This window comes from Sphaerodactylus townsendi, linkage group LG01 (genome assembly GCF_021028975.2).
Source record: "Sphaerodactylus townsendi isolate TG3544 linkage group LG01, MPM_Stown_v2.3, whole genome shotgun sequence".
Classification (NCBI taxonomy): Eukaryota; Metazoa; Chordata; class Lepidosauria; order Squamata; family Sphaerodactylidae; genus Sphaerodactylus; species Sphaerodactylus townsendi.
In genome coordinates, this window is record NC_059425.1 from 99,921,171 (window position 1) to 99,935,145 (window position 13,975).

The following is a 13,975-nucleotide window of genomic DNA, read 5'->3' on the forward strand; positions in this document are numbered from 1 at the left end:
CAGGAGGTGCACCGGCATGCATGGCAGCCTGCACCTGCATGCATTCATTTCCCGCCCTAGGACCGGCGCAGTGGCTTCGTCCTTGCCACAGCCACTCCCAGGAATCCCCCGCCCACAGACTGCCCGGCCACGCCCCGATCGTGCCACGCCCAGCCCCATTGGCGCTACGCCACAGTTTGAATCCCACCACCATGGGAACCTGTTACTAAGCGATGCACATAGGGGCAAAAAATCCAAACTTCACATACAAGCTACAAGGGTCAGTGCTATCAGTCACAGACCAGGAAAGGGATTTGGGCGTCTTAGTTGATAGTTCCATGGGAATGTCAATTCAATGCATGGCAGCTGTGAAAAAGGCAAACTCTATGCTGGGGATCATTAGGAAAGGAATTGATAATAAAACTGCAAAGATTGCCATGCCCTTATATAAAGCAGTGGTGCGACCGCACTTGGAGTACTGTGTCCAGTTCTGGTCGCCACATCTCAAAAAAGATATTGAGGAGATAGAAAAAGTGCAGAGAAGGGCAACAAGGATGATTGAGGGACTGGAGCACCTTCCCTATGAGGAGAGGCTGCAGTGTTTGGGACTCTTTAGTTTGGAGAGGAGACGACTGAGGGGGGATATGATTGAAGTCTATAAAATTATGCATGGGGTAGAAAATGTTGACAGAGAGAAATTTTTCTCTCTTTCTCGCAATACTAGAACCAGGGGGCATACATTGAAAATGCTGGGGGGAAGAATTAGGACTAATAAAAGGAAACATTTCTTCACACAACGTGTGATTGGTGTTTGGAATATGCTGCCACAGAAGGTGGTGATGGCCACTAACCTGGATAGCTTTAAAAGGGGCTTGGACAGATTTATGGAGGAGAAGTCGATTTATGGCTACCAATCTTGATCCTCTTTGATCTGAGATTGCAAATGCCTTAACAGACCAGGTGATCGGGAGCAACAGCCGCAGAAGGCCACTGCTTTCACATCCTGCATGTGAGCTCCCAAAGGCACCTGGTGGGCCACTGCGAGTAGCAGAGAGCTGGACTAGATGGACTCTGGTCTGATCCAGCTGGCTTGTTCTTATGTTCTTAAAATTTTTGGATCCCACCACTGCTTGTAACCCGCCCTTTACCACAGTCTCAGGGCTTGTAACAAGTTGAAGAGTTAAACCTAAAGTGCTCATGGTCCTTGGCTCTTAGCTTGTGGCCTACAGTCTGGGTCTACAATAGTCATCCTAGTGATTAGGTGCCACACAGGCTTTGTTAGTTGACTTATATTGTTGAAATTAGATGATCTGGACATTTCTGTAATCTGATCTGGATAACCTCAGGGAGAAAAGCAGCATAAAAATGTACAAACGCTCACATCCCAGTCACATTATACATAATGCTGTTCAAATGCACTGGTACTTGGGGAAGCAGAGATACTGTGGAGTTATTCATAAAACCGGGTTTTACATGGAACTCTATGGCAAAGTGACAGCAGAAGTGACTGGACATATTAATCAGAGTTGCACTGAAGTTTAATTGAAAGCCCACTGAAACTCATTAACTAGACAGTAATATCTAAGTGCAGTTTTAAATCTCTTTAATTTCTTGACTATTGTCATAAATTATTAAAAAGTTTAATTTTGGAGGTTTTAAAAAAATATTACAGCAAGCCTTGTTATTACCTGATTTCCTTCTCACTCTTTGAGGGGTAATTCCTTCTTTAGAATTACTCAGTGCTTTTGTTTCTCCTTCTGGGCTATAATGGAATCCTGGGTGATCTATAAAGAATTGGGAGAAACAATAGTAATTAAGTATTAACTGATACATCAGATGGACCAATTTGAAAAAAAAAATTCTCTCAAGTGTAGGAACAACAGAAATGCTTCAAATTGCTTCTGCAAACTGCCTTAACTCGCATTCCCATATTATTTGAAGATTGCCTTTGGGACAAAATAAAACCAAACTTTATTTTACACTTCAGTCTTATCCTCAAGTTACGTTGGCTGGGTGATTATAATATTACTACTATCAAATTAAATTAGTTTTTAAAAGCATATTTTTCCTAACTGAAGTTCTATATTGACTGTGGTTGGGTATGTTACCTAGCAGCCTAAATTTAGCCTCCAGAACCTCCCAGTTACATTTCCCAGTTTCATTGGTGCTAATGTGGACCACAACTGTTGATTCTACCCCAGCACTAACAGCCTATCTAGACGAAGCATGACATCCGCAACCTTCGCACCAGGCAAGCAAGTCACCATGCAGTCATCACGCCTCTCATAAACTCAACTCTCTACATTCCTAATGATCAAATCGCCTACTATGAGGAACCCCCCATCTTCCCGAGGGGTATTCTCAGTGTGAGAGAATAGCTGATCACCAGCTAAGGAAGGGGTCCCATCTAAGGGATCATCTTCCACCACCTCAGACTGGCACCCTCCGTCCCCCAGATCCTCATTCTCCATGACATCTGAAGAGATGTCGCCCTGGGAGTGGGACCTGGCTGTTAGGTCCCTGAAAACCTTGTCTGTTATCCTCTCTGCCTCTCTCAGCTTCTCCAGGTCTGCCACCTTGGCTTCAATGTTCCCTAAGTGCCAGGAGCTCACTGCAGCGAGGGCATACCCACGACTTCTGTCCTAGTGGTAGATAGTTGTACATGTGACACTCAGTGGAAAACACTGGAAAGCACCCACACCCCTTCTGGCTTCCTGCCTTCATATCTAACTCTATTTAGATATTCAAATTATTAAACTTTTAATGAGTGCCTCCCCCTTGAGTTTTCCATACCTTCTACTATCCCTCAAAAGATATGTCCTTATTGAGTAAAACCACTGTGCACGCCATTAGCACCTGCTCTACTCCTCTCCTGTGCTACTCCTCTCCACTGCTTCCAGAGACCGAACAACACAGCTAATAGCAAGCCCCACCTCTCAGAAGCCTGGGCAAGCACACGGCCAGGACAAACAGAAAAAAGAAAACCCCTGTTAACAACACACTGTTAAAAAGATGTGGCTTTGAGAAACTTTTTGTCAGTATTCCCATGTACCTTTCCCGTTGTTCACGCTGAAATTAAAAACATTTCTCAGAAGAAAACTGAATTGAACAAACAATAACAGCCCATCCTAGTCTATTAAATACTTGTTTGTAAACATGTGGGGAATTTGACAAGTCATCTTCACTCTATTTGTATGCACTATCATCAGCAGCAATAACACAAGCAAGCATCAAGCAGCCTGGGCCAAACTAAATGAGATGTATTTTTATATCTGTAATTAATACAGAAACCTTGTGAAATAGGCCTGTGTTGTCATCCATATAGTGAAGATGGGAAGTAAAGTTAAATGATAGTGACTTGCCCAACACCACCAACTGAAGCCTATCAGGATTCAGTGACAACAGGTGTCAGTGACAACATAACATCACAACTGTATCCACAAACCTCCCCTAACAGGAGGAAACTTGGTGATAGCTAACATTTGTGTTCCCTGTTGCCGGCTGCATATTTTCACTTTACACTATTCCTTCCCACTTTCTTAACTGTTGAAAAAAAACATACTTACAAGTAGCATCCATCTCAAGAATTGCTTGCTTGGCCTGTAAAACAAAAACCATCCATTAACTGGGTGGATTCTATGAAAACTGCATATACCATCTTCATTAGTATCTGATCCTGGGTAGGATATCATGTTACTTTGCCAAATGTGTATAGTATTCCCATACTTCTAAGAAATGTAGAACAACCTCTCTTATATCATAAGAGGGACTATTATTTTGACATCGTTTAATTTTTTAAAGGAAAAAACAAACCATAAACATATCATATGTTGCCTAATAAGGCAAAGCTCTTGCCACACCAGGGCAACGCTGTTCTAACCTCAAATATGTATTAGCTGCATAAGGAATTACAATAGAGGACAGAGAGAACAGTGAATACTGCACCACTGAAATAATCCCCCCTGCCCCGCTTTAGATTTTCTTGTCATCACTGGGGAAGATTGTGTATGCCTCTATTGACCTATTTTATTTAAAACATGAGCCAATTTGCACTTCATAGAATCATCTCTCAACATTCCCACCCCTGTGTTGCTATTAAGCAATAATAATAATAATAATAATAATAATAATAATAATAATAATAATAATAATAATAATAATAATAATAATAATAATAATCCACTAATCCTATATCCAGTTCCCAGGGAACAACTTGTCCATCCCCCAGTTTCAGCTAATTCTAGTTAGGAACTACAAATTCTCGCCCATGTTAAAACTTCTTCAATCACAAATTGAAAAATGACATTAATTTTTATTGATGTTATAAAAAAGTGAAAAGTAAACTAAAGAAAACTAAAGAAAACTAAAACTACAGAAAAAAGTGACCAGACTGCAAAGATGCTGCAACTGAAGTGAAAAATAGTGTATTGTGCCGATTTTTTTTTCAGGAAGAAAAAAACCTGTTGCTGCACTGCTTGGAGGTGACAAGTAAATGGAGGGGAGGGGAGTACCAGAATAGCACACCTCCAAGATGAAGCCAACCATTTTCATTTCCACACATGGTTGATTCCACACAGGCAAAAAGTCACAGGTATAGGATGCTATGTAACCCATTTGGGGAGGGGGACTTTGTACAGATCCCAGTGGTGTTAAAATGGTTGATAAAATGGTGCTTGTAAACAACCAGCTGTTAAATTATTTGAATCCCACCACTGGTCCCACCTCCAAAACAAGCCTGTCCTGTTTTATTTCCCATAACCCAGTTTTTTTTCAAAAATCACTAAACCAGCAATCTTTTTGAAAAAATCTCAGGTTGCAGCCACTTCTGTGCAAATGGCCAAGCAGGAGGCACTTCATTTCCCTCTCGTCCACCATGCTGTCCACAATCAGGGAGAATCCGCCTACCATTGCCCTGCTGTTGCAGGAAGGCCCTGTTTTCTTTTTTTATTATTATTTTGTGGGTTGCATCTGCATAACTATGCAGGTGCAGCTGGTTGTGTCATGGGACGGTCGTATGGCTGTGGTGGTTCATTTCTGCATGCCTGCTTAGCTATGCATGTGTTGCTGGAAATAAAAAAAAGAGAGGCGTTTCCTTGCGAAGGCGCAAAAGCAACCCAGATTGCTTCTGTGGGCTCCAATTGCTGCCTCCGTAGCATGCATGTGAGCAAGAAAAAGGAAAATGGGTTCTTTTATAACGACTGCAACCCGCTATGCATTTGCTGTGCAGAATCAGCCTATGTCAAACATGCTATTTCAACAATATGACAGTAATGCTGTGCAAGGACCATCCACACCACAGAACTGTGCCTCTATTTCACAGCAATGGGCGGGGAGGGGGGACAACAAATACACTGCTGGGGGAAAAAATGGAAAGAGGCAGTACAGCAGTTGACTATTGGCACCATTTGTAACCAGGATTGTAACTGAATGAATACCCGGTTTGGAATCACACCGAGATAGCATATACTCAATTCAGATTGTGTGCTGAGAGAAACAGCTCAGACATTTTCCCACAAAGTGTTGCACATGCACAGCTTCAGCTATGAAATAGACCAAAGAGTACAGCCGAACATCAATGTCATGCTTCAACAGCTTTACCAACAGTTCATTTACATCCTAGAGTCACAAACTTTTCCTTTCTTAAAATTAAAATCCAGTGTGTAGTTTATGATTCTTTTGAGTATTCACATTGCAATATATTTGTGAGTATTTGAGACACAACAGGAAATATAGTTTGAACAGTGTTATTTCAACCTATATTAGGAAAAGGATTAAAACGAGAGGCTAGATTCCCTTTATTTCAGTTCTGTAAATGCAAGTATATTCTGCTAACTTCAGTTCCTGATACTATGAAGATGTCTGAAAGCTTCTTTAATAGATAAGAATATAGAAATATACAGTTATCCAGAAACACAGAAAATATTAAGCAATGGGCTGAGATAAACTAGGATTTGGTAATTTTGTACAAGTTCATCTTAAATGGCATAGTTTATAGAGTAAAGGCAAGATAAAAATTCCCTCAGCGATACTAATACTATGAAAACCTGAAAATTCTGGAAACAGTGTAGACATAATTCTCAGGATCATAGCTTTTCATAAAAAGGAACAATGTTTTTAGGACTATACTAGCAGCAATCTTTGATTGATGATCGAACAAGTCTGTTTGTTTGGCTCTGGGTGTTGTGATCACCACAATTCAGTTCCAAAAACAGTTTGTTTGGCTCTGGGTGTTGTGATCACCACAAATTCAGTTCCAAAAACACTGTTTCTGCTTCTCAAAAGTTTATAATCCAAAACTGGATAAAGAATCTGACCCTCATACAATTTATACATAGCAAATGGAGCAGTTTATAACAATTTAAGAGAGCTGGCCTTCTTGGGAAATGAAATAGTGCTTAGCTATAAATGTGTAGCAGCTAAGCCCCCCTTCTTCCATTCATAAGGTTGGATTTTTAAAAAAGTTATTAAAAAGATAGATTTTGTCCCCAGTTAGTTAGGAGGACTGATAAGAATTGTGAAGGTAATTTGCGTTCAAAAATATGTTTGAACAAAACAATAAATTGAGTATATGAGCTGCAGAAGTGTTACTGTAAGATCAAGGTAAAGAAAGCAATGAGCTGGGACAAACATCCTCCAGACTGTATCTACCCACAACTCAGGGCCAGTTTCACACAGGAACACACCCACAAAGTTCCTTTGTACCAAATCAAGCAGGGCTGAACTGGGAAAGAGAGAAGAAGCACTCCCCACTACAGTCAGCAAAAAAACCTCCACCCCACAATCCTGTCTACATCCAGGAGGAGGCGCTTCTGCCAACAATTTAGATTACAGCAATGCAAGAACTGCTGAATAATTGAGAATGTCCTCTCACACTGTAAAAGACCACGAGAACGCATAACCTCAAGCAAACGTACAAAGCCAATTCCTCTCGCTACAGTAGACCTGCTGATTAAGCAAAGGACTTTCCAGCAGTGTCAGAAGGCTACAATGTCTGCCCCAGAGGTGTCTTCATGAAGCCAGATACTGCAATTCATTGCAAGGAGTCCCATGTTCAGAGCTAGGATAAATGTATAAGGAAAAATCCACACCTTACAAAGGAAATTGTTAATATTTACCTTAGCTGGAATTTTGGCAGGGTGATTTTCTAGAATTAATCTCTTCAAGTGAAGAATCCAGAGGCGTTTATCTTGCTGGGATCTAGCCTGTTGCACAAAAATAGAAAATACAAAAAGATACAATAACTAGAAACAGGATGATGGTAGACATTGTCAGAGGGCAGATTTTCACAGAATCAATGGTAGAGTGCTCAGAAGGATCCAATTCCCAGTGATTCCAGTTGTGATGTGGTACAAACTGTAACAGCTGTTCACAGGATATAGACATAGAATATATAGAATCACAGAATCATAGAGTTGGAAGAGACCACAAAAGCCATCAAGTCCAACCCCCTGCCATGCAGAAATACACAATCAAAGCACTCCTGACAGTTGGCCATCCAGCCTCAATTTAAAAAACCTCTAAAGAAGGAGACTCCACCACTCTCCGAGGCAGTGCATTCCACTCCCAAACAGCCCTGACAGTCAGAAAGTTCTTCCTAATGTTTAGGTGAAATCTCTTTTCCTGCACCTTGAATCCATTATTTCGTGTCTGAGGCAGCAGAAAACAACTTTGCTCCATCTTCGACATGGCATCCCTTCAAATATTTAAACATAGCTATCATGTCTTCCCTTAACCTTCGCTTCTCTAGACTAAACATTCCCAGCTCCCTAAGTCTCTCTTCGTAGGCAATGGATTCCAGACCTTTTTACCATTTTGGACACTGGACACGTTCTAGTTTGTCAATATCCTTCTTGAATTGCAGTACCCAGAACTGAACACATTGCTCTAGGTGAGGTCTGACCAATGCAGAGTAGAGTGGTACAATGACTTCCCTCGATCTAGACACTATACTCTTATTGATGCATTCCAGAATTGCATTGGCTTTCTTGGCTGCCATATCACACTGCTGACTCATGTTCAATTTGTGGTCTACTACGATTCCCAGATCCCTTTCACGTGTAGTCAAGCCAGGAGTCCCCCATCCTATATCTGTGCATTTCATTTTTTCTGCCTAAGTGTAGACTCTTACATTTATCTCTGTTGACATTCATTTTGTTAGTTTTGACCCAGCTCTCTAATCTGTCCATATTGTCATTAATGTCATGTTTCAGACCATATCTTGCCATATTATTGTTTTTAAGTACCTGAACGGTGTGCTGCATCTTGGGGTTTTTATAGTGGAAGACACTGAAGCTAAGAGGTTCCTTTGGTATTACTTCCACCAGCATGAGATTACCACACTGCAACAGAGAGAGAGCCATGACAGAAAATCTGGTCATCTGGTCACTCAGTTCAAATAAATGCATTGATATTTATCTTTTGAATGTTTATGAACATCCAGACTCCTTCTGAAATATGCTATTTCTTACTCTTCCCTCAGCTAGTACAATTAACATACCAAAATATGAGCTTTGTAGATAAACACCTCTTCCCTCTTCTTTGTAATAAGCAGCAGTTTGTCAAAGAGGAACAACGTTCGCTCATTTTTCGCTCTCTGGATGCGAAATGTTCCTTCTAAAACCAGCTCCCCATAGCTTGCAAGATCTGGTCCTTTCCAGTTAGTGAGTAAACTCTGTATCTCCTGGAAGAAGAAAAATAGCATAGCAAGCACATTAAGGCATAATTTCATGTGTCAAACCTCACAGATACAGCAACTTATACAGCAACTGCCACACTTGTTCAATAGTTTAGAGAGTGAAAAAGCATTTCTTCTATAAGAATATCATTGCAATCATTATCTCATCATATACACACATATATTTTTCATATAATGAGAACAACATTTCACAGATTCTAATATTATAATTCCAGGTAACCAATTCAGACACTCATACCACTCTGTCATATGATCCAGTGAGAGACATCATTGCAAGACTTAGCAAGTCAAAAGTACCAACATGAGCGAGGAAGGTGATCAATGTATGGAAAGGAGCAGGACACCACAGTGGCAAGAAAATGGGCAGAACAGGAAAGGAATTTGTGATCAAAGGGACTTTGAAGCCTATAAAAGTAGAAAAGTGCTAGGAACTTTTTTAGTCAATCTGCAGTGTCCTTTCATACTTGATTGATTGCCAATACTTGGGGCCCAAGTCCTCCAGTTGTCTTTTCAGACATGATCACAGAAGCCATTCATACATGTTTATGTGACACCTATGAACAGCGACACCCAGAGGATTTCCTCAAGTATAAACAGGAATCTAAGGTAAAATGTGAAAGAAATTAAGATTATCAAGATCAATCATCCTTTTGTCAAGACATTTAACCATATTTTATGGCCCCTATTACAAGTAATTTTTAATATAAATATAAGCAGAATTCCCCACTGAGGCGGATTCCGCATGGGCCAAAAATAGCGGTGTGAAAACATTGTAAACCCTTTTACAACGTTTTAATCCATTTTACACCATTTTCACACCGCTGTTTTTGGCCCATGCGTAATCCGCCTGAGATTTGTAGGAAAAGGCAAAAGATATAAAACCTTTTAAAAACTTAATTGTAAAATTGAGTGTTTCATTCCTCGTTTATGCAGATGGGGTTATTAGGTGTTACTGGAAATATATTACAAAACTTTTCATTTAATATTTACTGCATTAAAAGGACTTCTAGAACTAGAAAACTGCTAACACCAATTAATGTTTGGCAGTGCTAGCGATAGAGAAAGAAAAATAGGGGCACATGAAGCAACATGCAAGGAAACAAAAAAAAAAGGAAAAAAGATGCCGGTGATAGGTGACAGCTTTATTGTCATATAAAGCCCCTAACATTTTGTTCTGTAAGCTTCATCAGGTGGATCAAAGTTCCCTTTGACTTAACCTTTCCACAGTAATTTAGAACTCAAAATAGGATTCAATTGGGGTGGAAAGGCTCAGCAAATAAATCTGAAGGAGCTATTTACTATCCCCTAAACCAGGGGTAGGGAACCTGCGGCTCTCCAGATGTTCAGGAACTACAATTCCCATCAGCCCCTACCAGCATGGCCAATTGGCCATGCTGACAGAGGCTGATGGGAATTGTAGTTCCTGAACATCTGGAGAGCCGCAGGTTCCCTACCCCTGCTCTAGCAGAACCTTTCCAGGTGGTTTCCTTTCCAAGTACTGACCCTGCTTAGCTTCTGACATCTGACAAGAGTTGGCTACATCATGCTGTCTTCCCTTCTTTTAAATGCTATATGCCAGTGGCGGCACTCAGAGCCCTCTCTGTGGGCACGCATGCACAGAGTTCATCATGTTGGGGGGGGGGGGAATCACCCCCCTCCCCACACACACACACATGTCTAGGCTGGCCTGGGCCGCTGGCCATGACGTGTAGGTAACCCTGTTAAGTGCTGTTAAACCCCACTGATTTTCATGGGAAGAACTAAAGCACAATCCTTTACCTGGGAGTAAGCTCGGTTGCTGGCAATGGGGCTTGCTTATAAACCCTTCTAGGGTCATGATTCACCCTTTGGAAGAGTTGCACGGTTGCTTCAAAGCAAAGCCACCAACTACCACCAAGCTTACTCCCAAGTAATGCGCGCCTTGGAGCCAACCGTTTTTTCTAAACGAAAACCTAAGTATTCAGGTTAAATTGCTGTGTTGGCACTTTGCGATAAGTAAGTGGGTTTTGGGTTGCAGTTTGGGCACTCGGTCTCAAAAAGGTTCACCATACTGCTATATGCACAATGGTAAGATGGTAAAGAGGCTGTAAAAAGTTCTGATCCAGAACACATTTATGTGGTGGTGCTTGAAACTTCATAGGACTAACTACATCGAATTAAGTCCACAAAGCTCAGTGGGACTTACTTCCCACTAAGAAAGTATTAGTTTTTCTTGCAGGTAAGTGTCCATAATGCTTGACTGTACAGCCCATTCCTGTCCATCAGATGCAACTGGTTTTATTACTAAATAACTATGTGTATGATTGCAATCTTACTCCTCCTGAAGTAGTTGAACTTAATTTAAGACTGAGTTCTTAAATGACCCAAGCAGTTTGCTGACTGATTATGATTATGCAACTTTCTAAAAATAACAAAGGAATTAAATGCTAAGACCAACGATCTTCAGACCTCAAGTCAACCCTTCATCAGTATGCTAATGACTCCACACGCTGATGCTATCGTGTAACACTTGAGCAGAATTAAGGGTGCTGTAATACTGTTTAGTTGATACAAGCAATCTGCCTCATTTAAATCAGTATGTCCTTCTCTGCTGCAAAAACTTTGTCAGTTAATTCTCACTGAAAGCTGTCTACCGCAGTATAACATTTTCAAATAAATAGATCCTTTGAGTTTTTTTAATTGATATTTTTTCAGTTGGTTCAGTGATGCTACTGTCGCCCTCTCTTTCTTGCTGTCTTTTCAAAAATATAATGCATTAGTTCCACTAATGTAATGTAATGGGTAGAATTGTGAAAATGCTCAGTATGGATGGAAGAAATGTGAGCAGAAATTCTAGTCTGGTTTAATTGTGATCATTCATCCTCTCCACCTGCCCCCCACCCCACCCCCCCATCTTCAGTACTGTTCAGTACTGGTTTTGAGGATACCATTGAACTCCCCCACCCCCGGTTGAGATGAGATAATTTTATTCATACTTCCTATCTGAATTTCAGGTAAATAGGGTAAAGGGTCCAGGTTTCACTGGAAATTTCTCACACAGAGGCATGATTCTGAGGGTCTCCCTATTGTTTCTTGCTGCCAGGGTAGTTGGAGGGCTTCTTTAAATGGAAAAGAAAAATTAAGATGCACTAAACCCTTAGTGCACACATTAATCCGGCTGTCATTTCAGCATATTTGTTCCAGCTCATGCTTACCTGTAAATTATACCTGCTATTCATCAAAGAATTGGCTTAGTGGGAGAAAATAAATGCTTTGCACAGCACAGTAAGGCACAATTATATGGAATGTATAATGTTTTCCCTCCATTCTCTGTTCTTATACAAAAGAACCCCTACTTTACATATAAACGAACAGCCTTGTACATAGCTGAGATCTCCAGGGCTGTTTTTAGAAAAGGAAGGAGAGCTGTACCTTCTCTCATCTCACCATGCCTATGTGTTTTGTGGATGAAATAAAGAAGGCAGAAGCCCAGTAGTATCCCCTGTGCAAAGCAGATAGATTGTCCATCACTTTATGGAAAGAATAGAGCATGGCAAGAATAATGGCTGGCTGTTTTGGTTTTGCCTGAGTGGTACAGCACACTTTCTGTCCTACAAGTTAAGCTTTTCTGCTTTTCTGAACGATGCCAGGGTGGGAGGAACTAAGCTTAGGTTCAACAACTTTTGCCTTTATGCTTTCTTTCTGCTGCATAGCCACTGGTTGCAAGCAAGACATTTGCTTGTTCCTACCATCAGGCAAATGATAGATGGCTAGTATGGTTCAGGCAACCAGACTTCAGGTTATGTACAGTGAGGACTTTTTCAAGCCAGTGAGACAGCAGTCTGATTGGGGAAAATGCTGTGCACAGGCTTGAGAACACTGCCGTGCTGCATAAATATGGGCTAAATGTCCCGCTTGAACCGTGTGTCTCTGGGGCACATATCTGCTGTGGTGCCCTACATAAACTCAGGAAAACAGACTCAGAGTGCAGTTCAGGTGGGGGGGAAGTGCTGCGGTGGCTGGGGACAGTGCTGCAAAGGCACGCTGCACCGCCTCCAAGGGGTTTCAGGAAGCATGGAAAGGAGAGAAATTTAAAAACCCTCCTGCCACCTGAACTTCCCCATCGCTGAAACAGGCTTATACCACATAAAGGCAGTATTCTTGGGCTGGAACGCTGGTGGAAGCCAACTAAAATCAGCTTTACCCCCAGGAATGCCCCAGCCCGCCCTGCTCAGACACCACTATAGTGCTACAGCAGCATCTGCTTCCAGGTTTGCCTACTGAGGAGCTGTGGGGTGGCTGAATGCCAGCGACTGTGCCTTTTCTGCCAGTGCAGGTGTCCCTTATGCCAGCAGAGGAAGGCAAGTGCATCACAGCTCCCAGAGCCCATTACCCCCCCCCCATCTGATTTTGGGCTGCACGAGAGGGAAGCACTTTTTCATTAGCAAGTTTGTGGGTCACTATTTTTTTCCCTGCACAATGGCATACTTCTGTGGAGGGTTACTTGGCATACAGTCCTGTGGGGAGACCGGGGGAAAGAGAGGATGAGAGACCCATTTACAGGAATCAGTGGACCAGTTTATATTTCAATAATTAAGTCTAGTTTTACTCTAGGATAAAGTTTATTAAGGTCATTTAAAACTCAAAGTTCTTTTTTCATTTACAAAGGAAATGCATAAAAAATAGAATAATTTATACCAGTTATTCTTAACTGGAGCTTTATTGTCCCCCCCCCAACCCTGGGTCTGACCAGCGAATCTTTGGGGGGGCATTCAGAACTTCTGAAATGGTAGGCCTTTGGGATTTTAAGCAGTTTCTTTTCTCTACTTGCAATAGATTTTTAGAATGATCAGAGAAGAATTGTGTTATACTTCTCTTCCTGCTCCCATTAAGGATTTGTGTGATTGTAGAGTTGCTACCACTGCAAGCAGTCCCCACCACACAGGACCAGGGACCCTAACCCTGTACAAGGCAAATGGATGCAAAGTGGGTGGGAGCCAATGCAACCACATGCTAATAGGCCCCATCCCACATAATGTAGATGGGCACACACAAGGCATAGAAGCCGTGGTAAGCCTATTCCTTCTCTTCCTCCATGGGGGCGGGTAGTGACCTATTTTCGTCTTTCCCTCCCCGCTCCATAGGGAGGCAGGTCTGGCAAGTGCAGGGTTCAAGAGCTATTTTTGCTTCTTATCCAATCACCATCTCTGTGACCCTTTCGTTGATTCTACAGAGTAACTGTTTGACCTCTTTGTAAAGCAGGTTCCTGAACTAGAGGGTTCATAGTTTTGATCCCTCTGGAACTTCAGATCAATGAATGCA

The 13,975-nt window shown here is 41.6% G+C and overlaps 1 protein-coding gene across 1 annotated transcript in view; it reads right to left on the reverse strand.

Annotated features, from left to right (window-relative positions):
- PLEKHG1 (pleckstrin homology and RhoGEF domain containing G1) overlaps window positions 1–13,975 on the reverse strand; it is a 170,308-nt gene that overhangs the window by 11,800 nt on the left and 144,533 nt on the right. The window contains exons 8-12 of the mRNA XM_048505306.1: window positions 8,477–8,659; window positions 8,223–8,318; window positions 7,095–7,181; window positions 3,546–3,579; window positions 1,668–1,763 (exon numbers count right to left, since the gene is read on the reverse strand). Of these exons, the coding sequence (XP_048361263.1) occupies window positions 1,668–1,763; window positions 3,546–3,579; window positions 7,095–7,181; window positions 8,223–8,318; window positions 8,477–8,659 (496 nt within the window). The remainder of the gene's footprint in view (window positions 1–1,667; window positions 1,764–3,545; window positions 3,580–7,094; window positions 7,182–8,222; window positions 8,319–8,476; window positions 8,660–13,975) is intronic.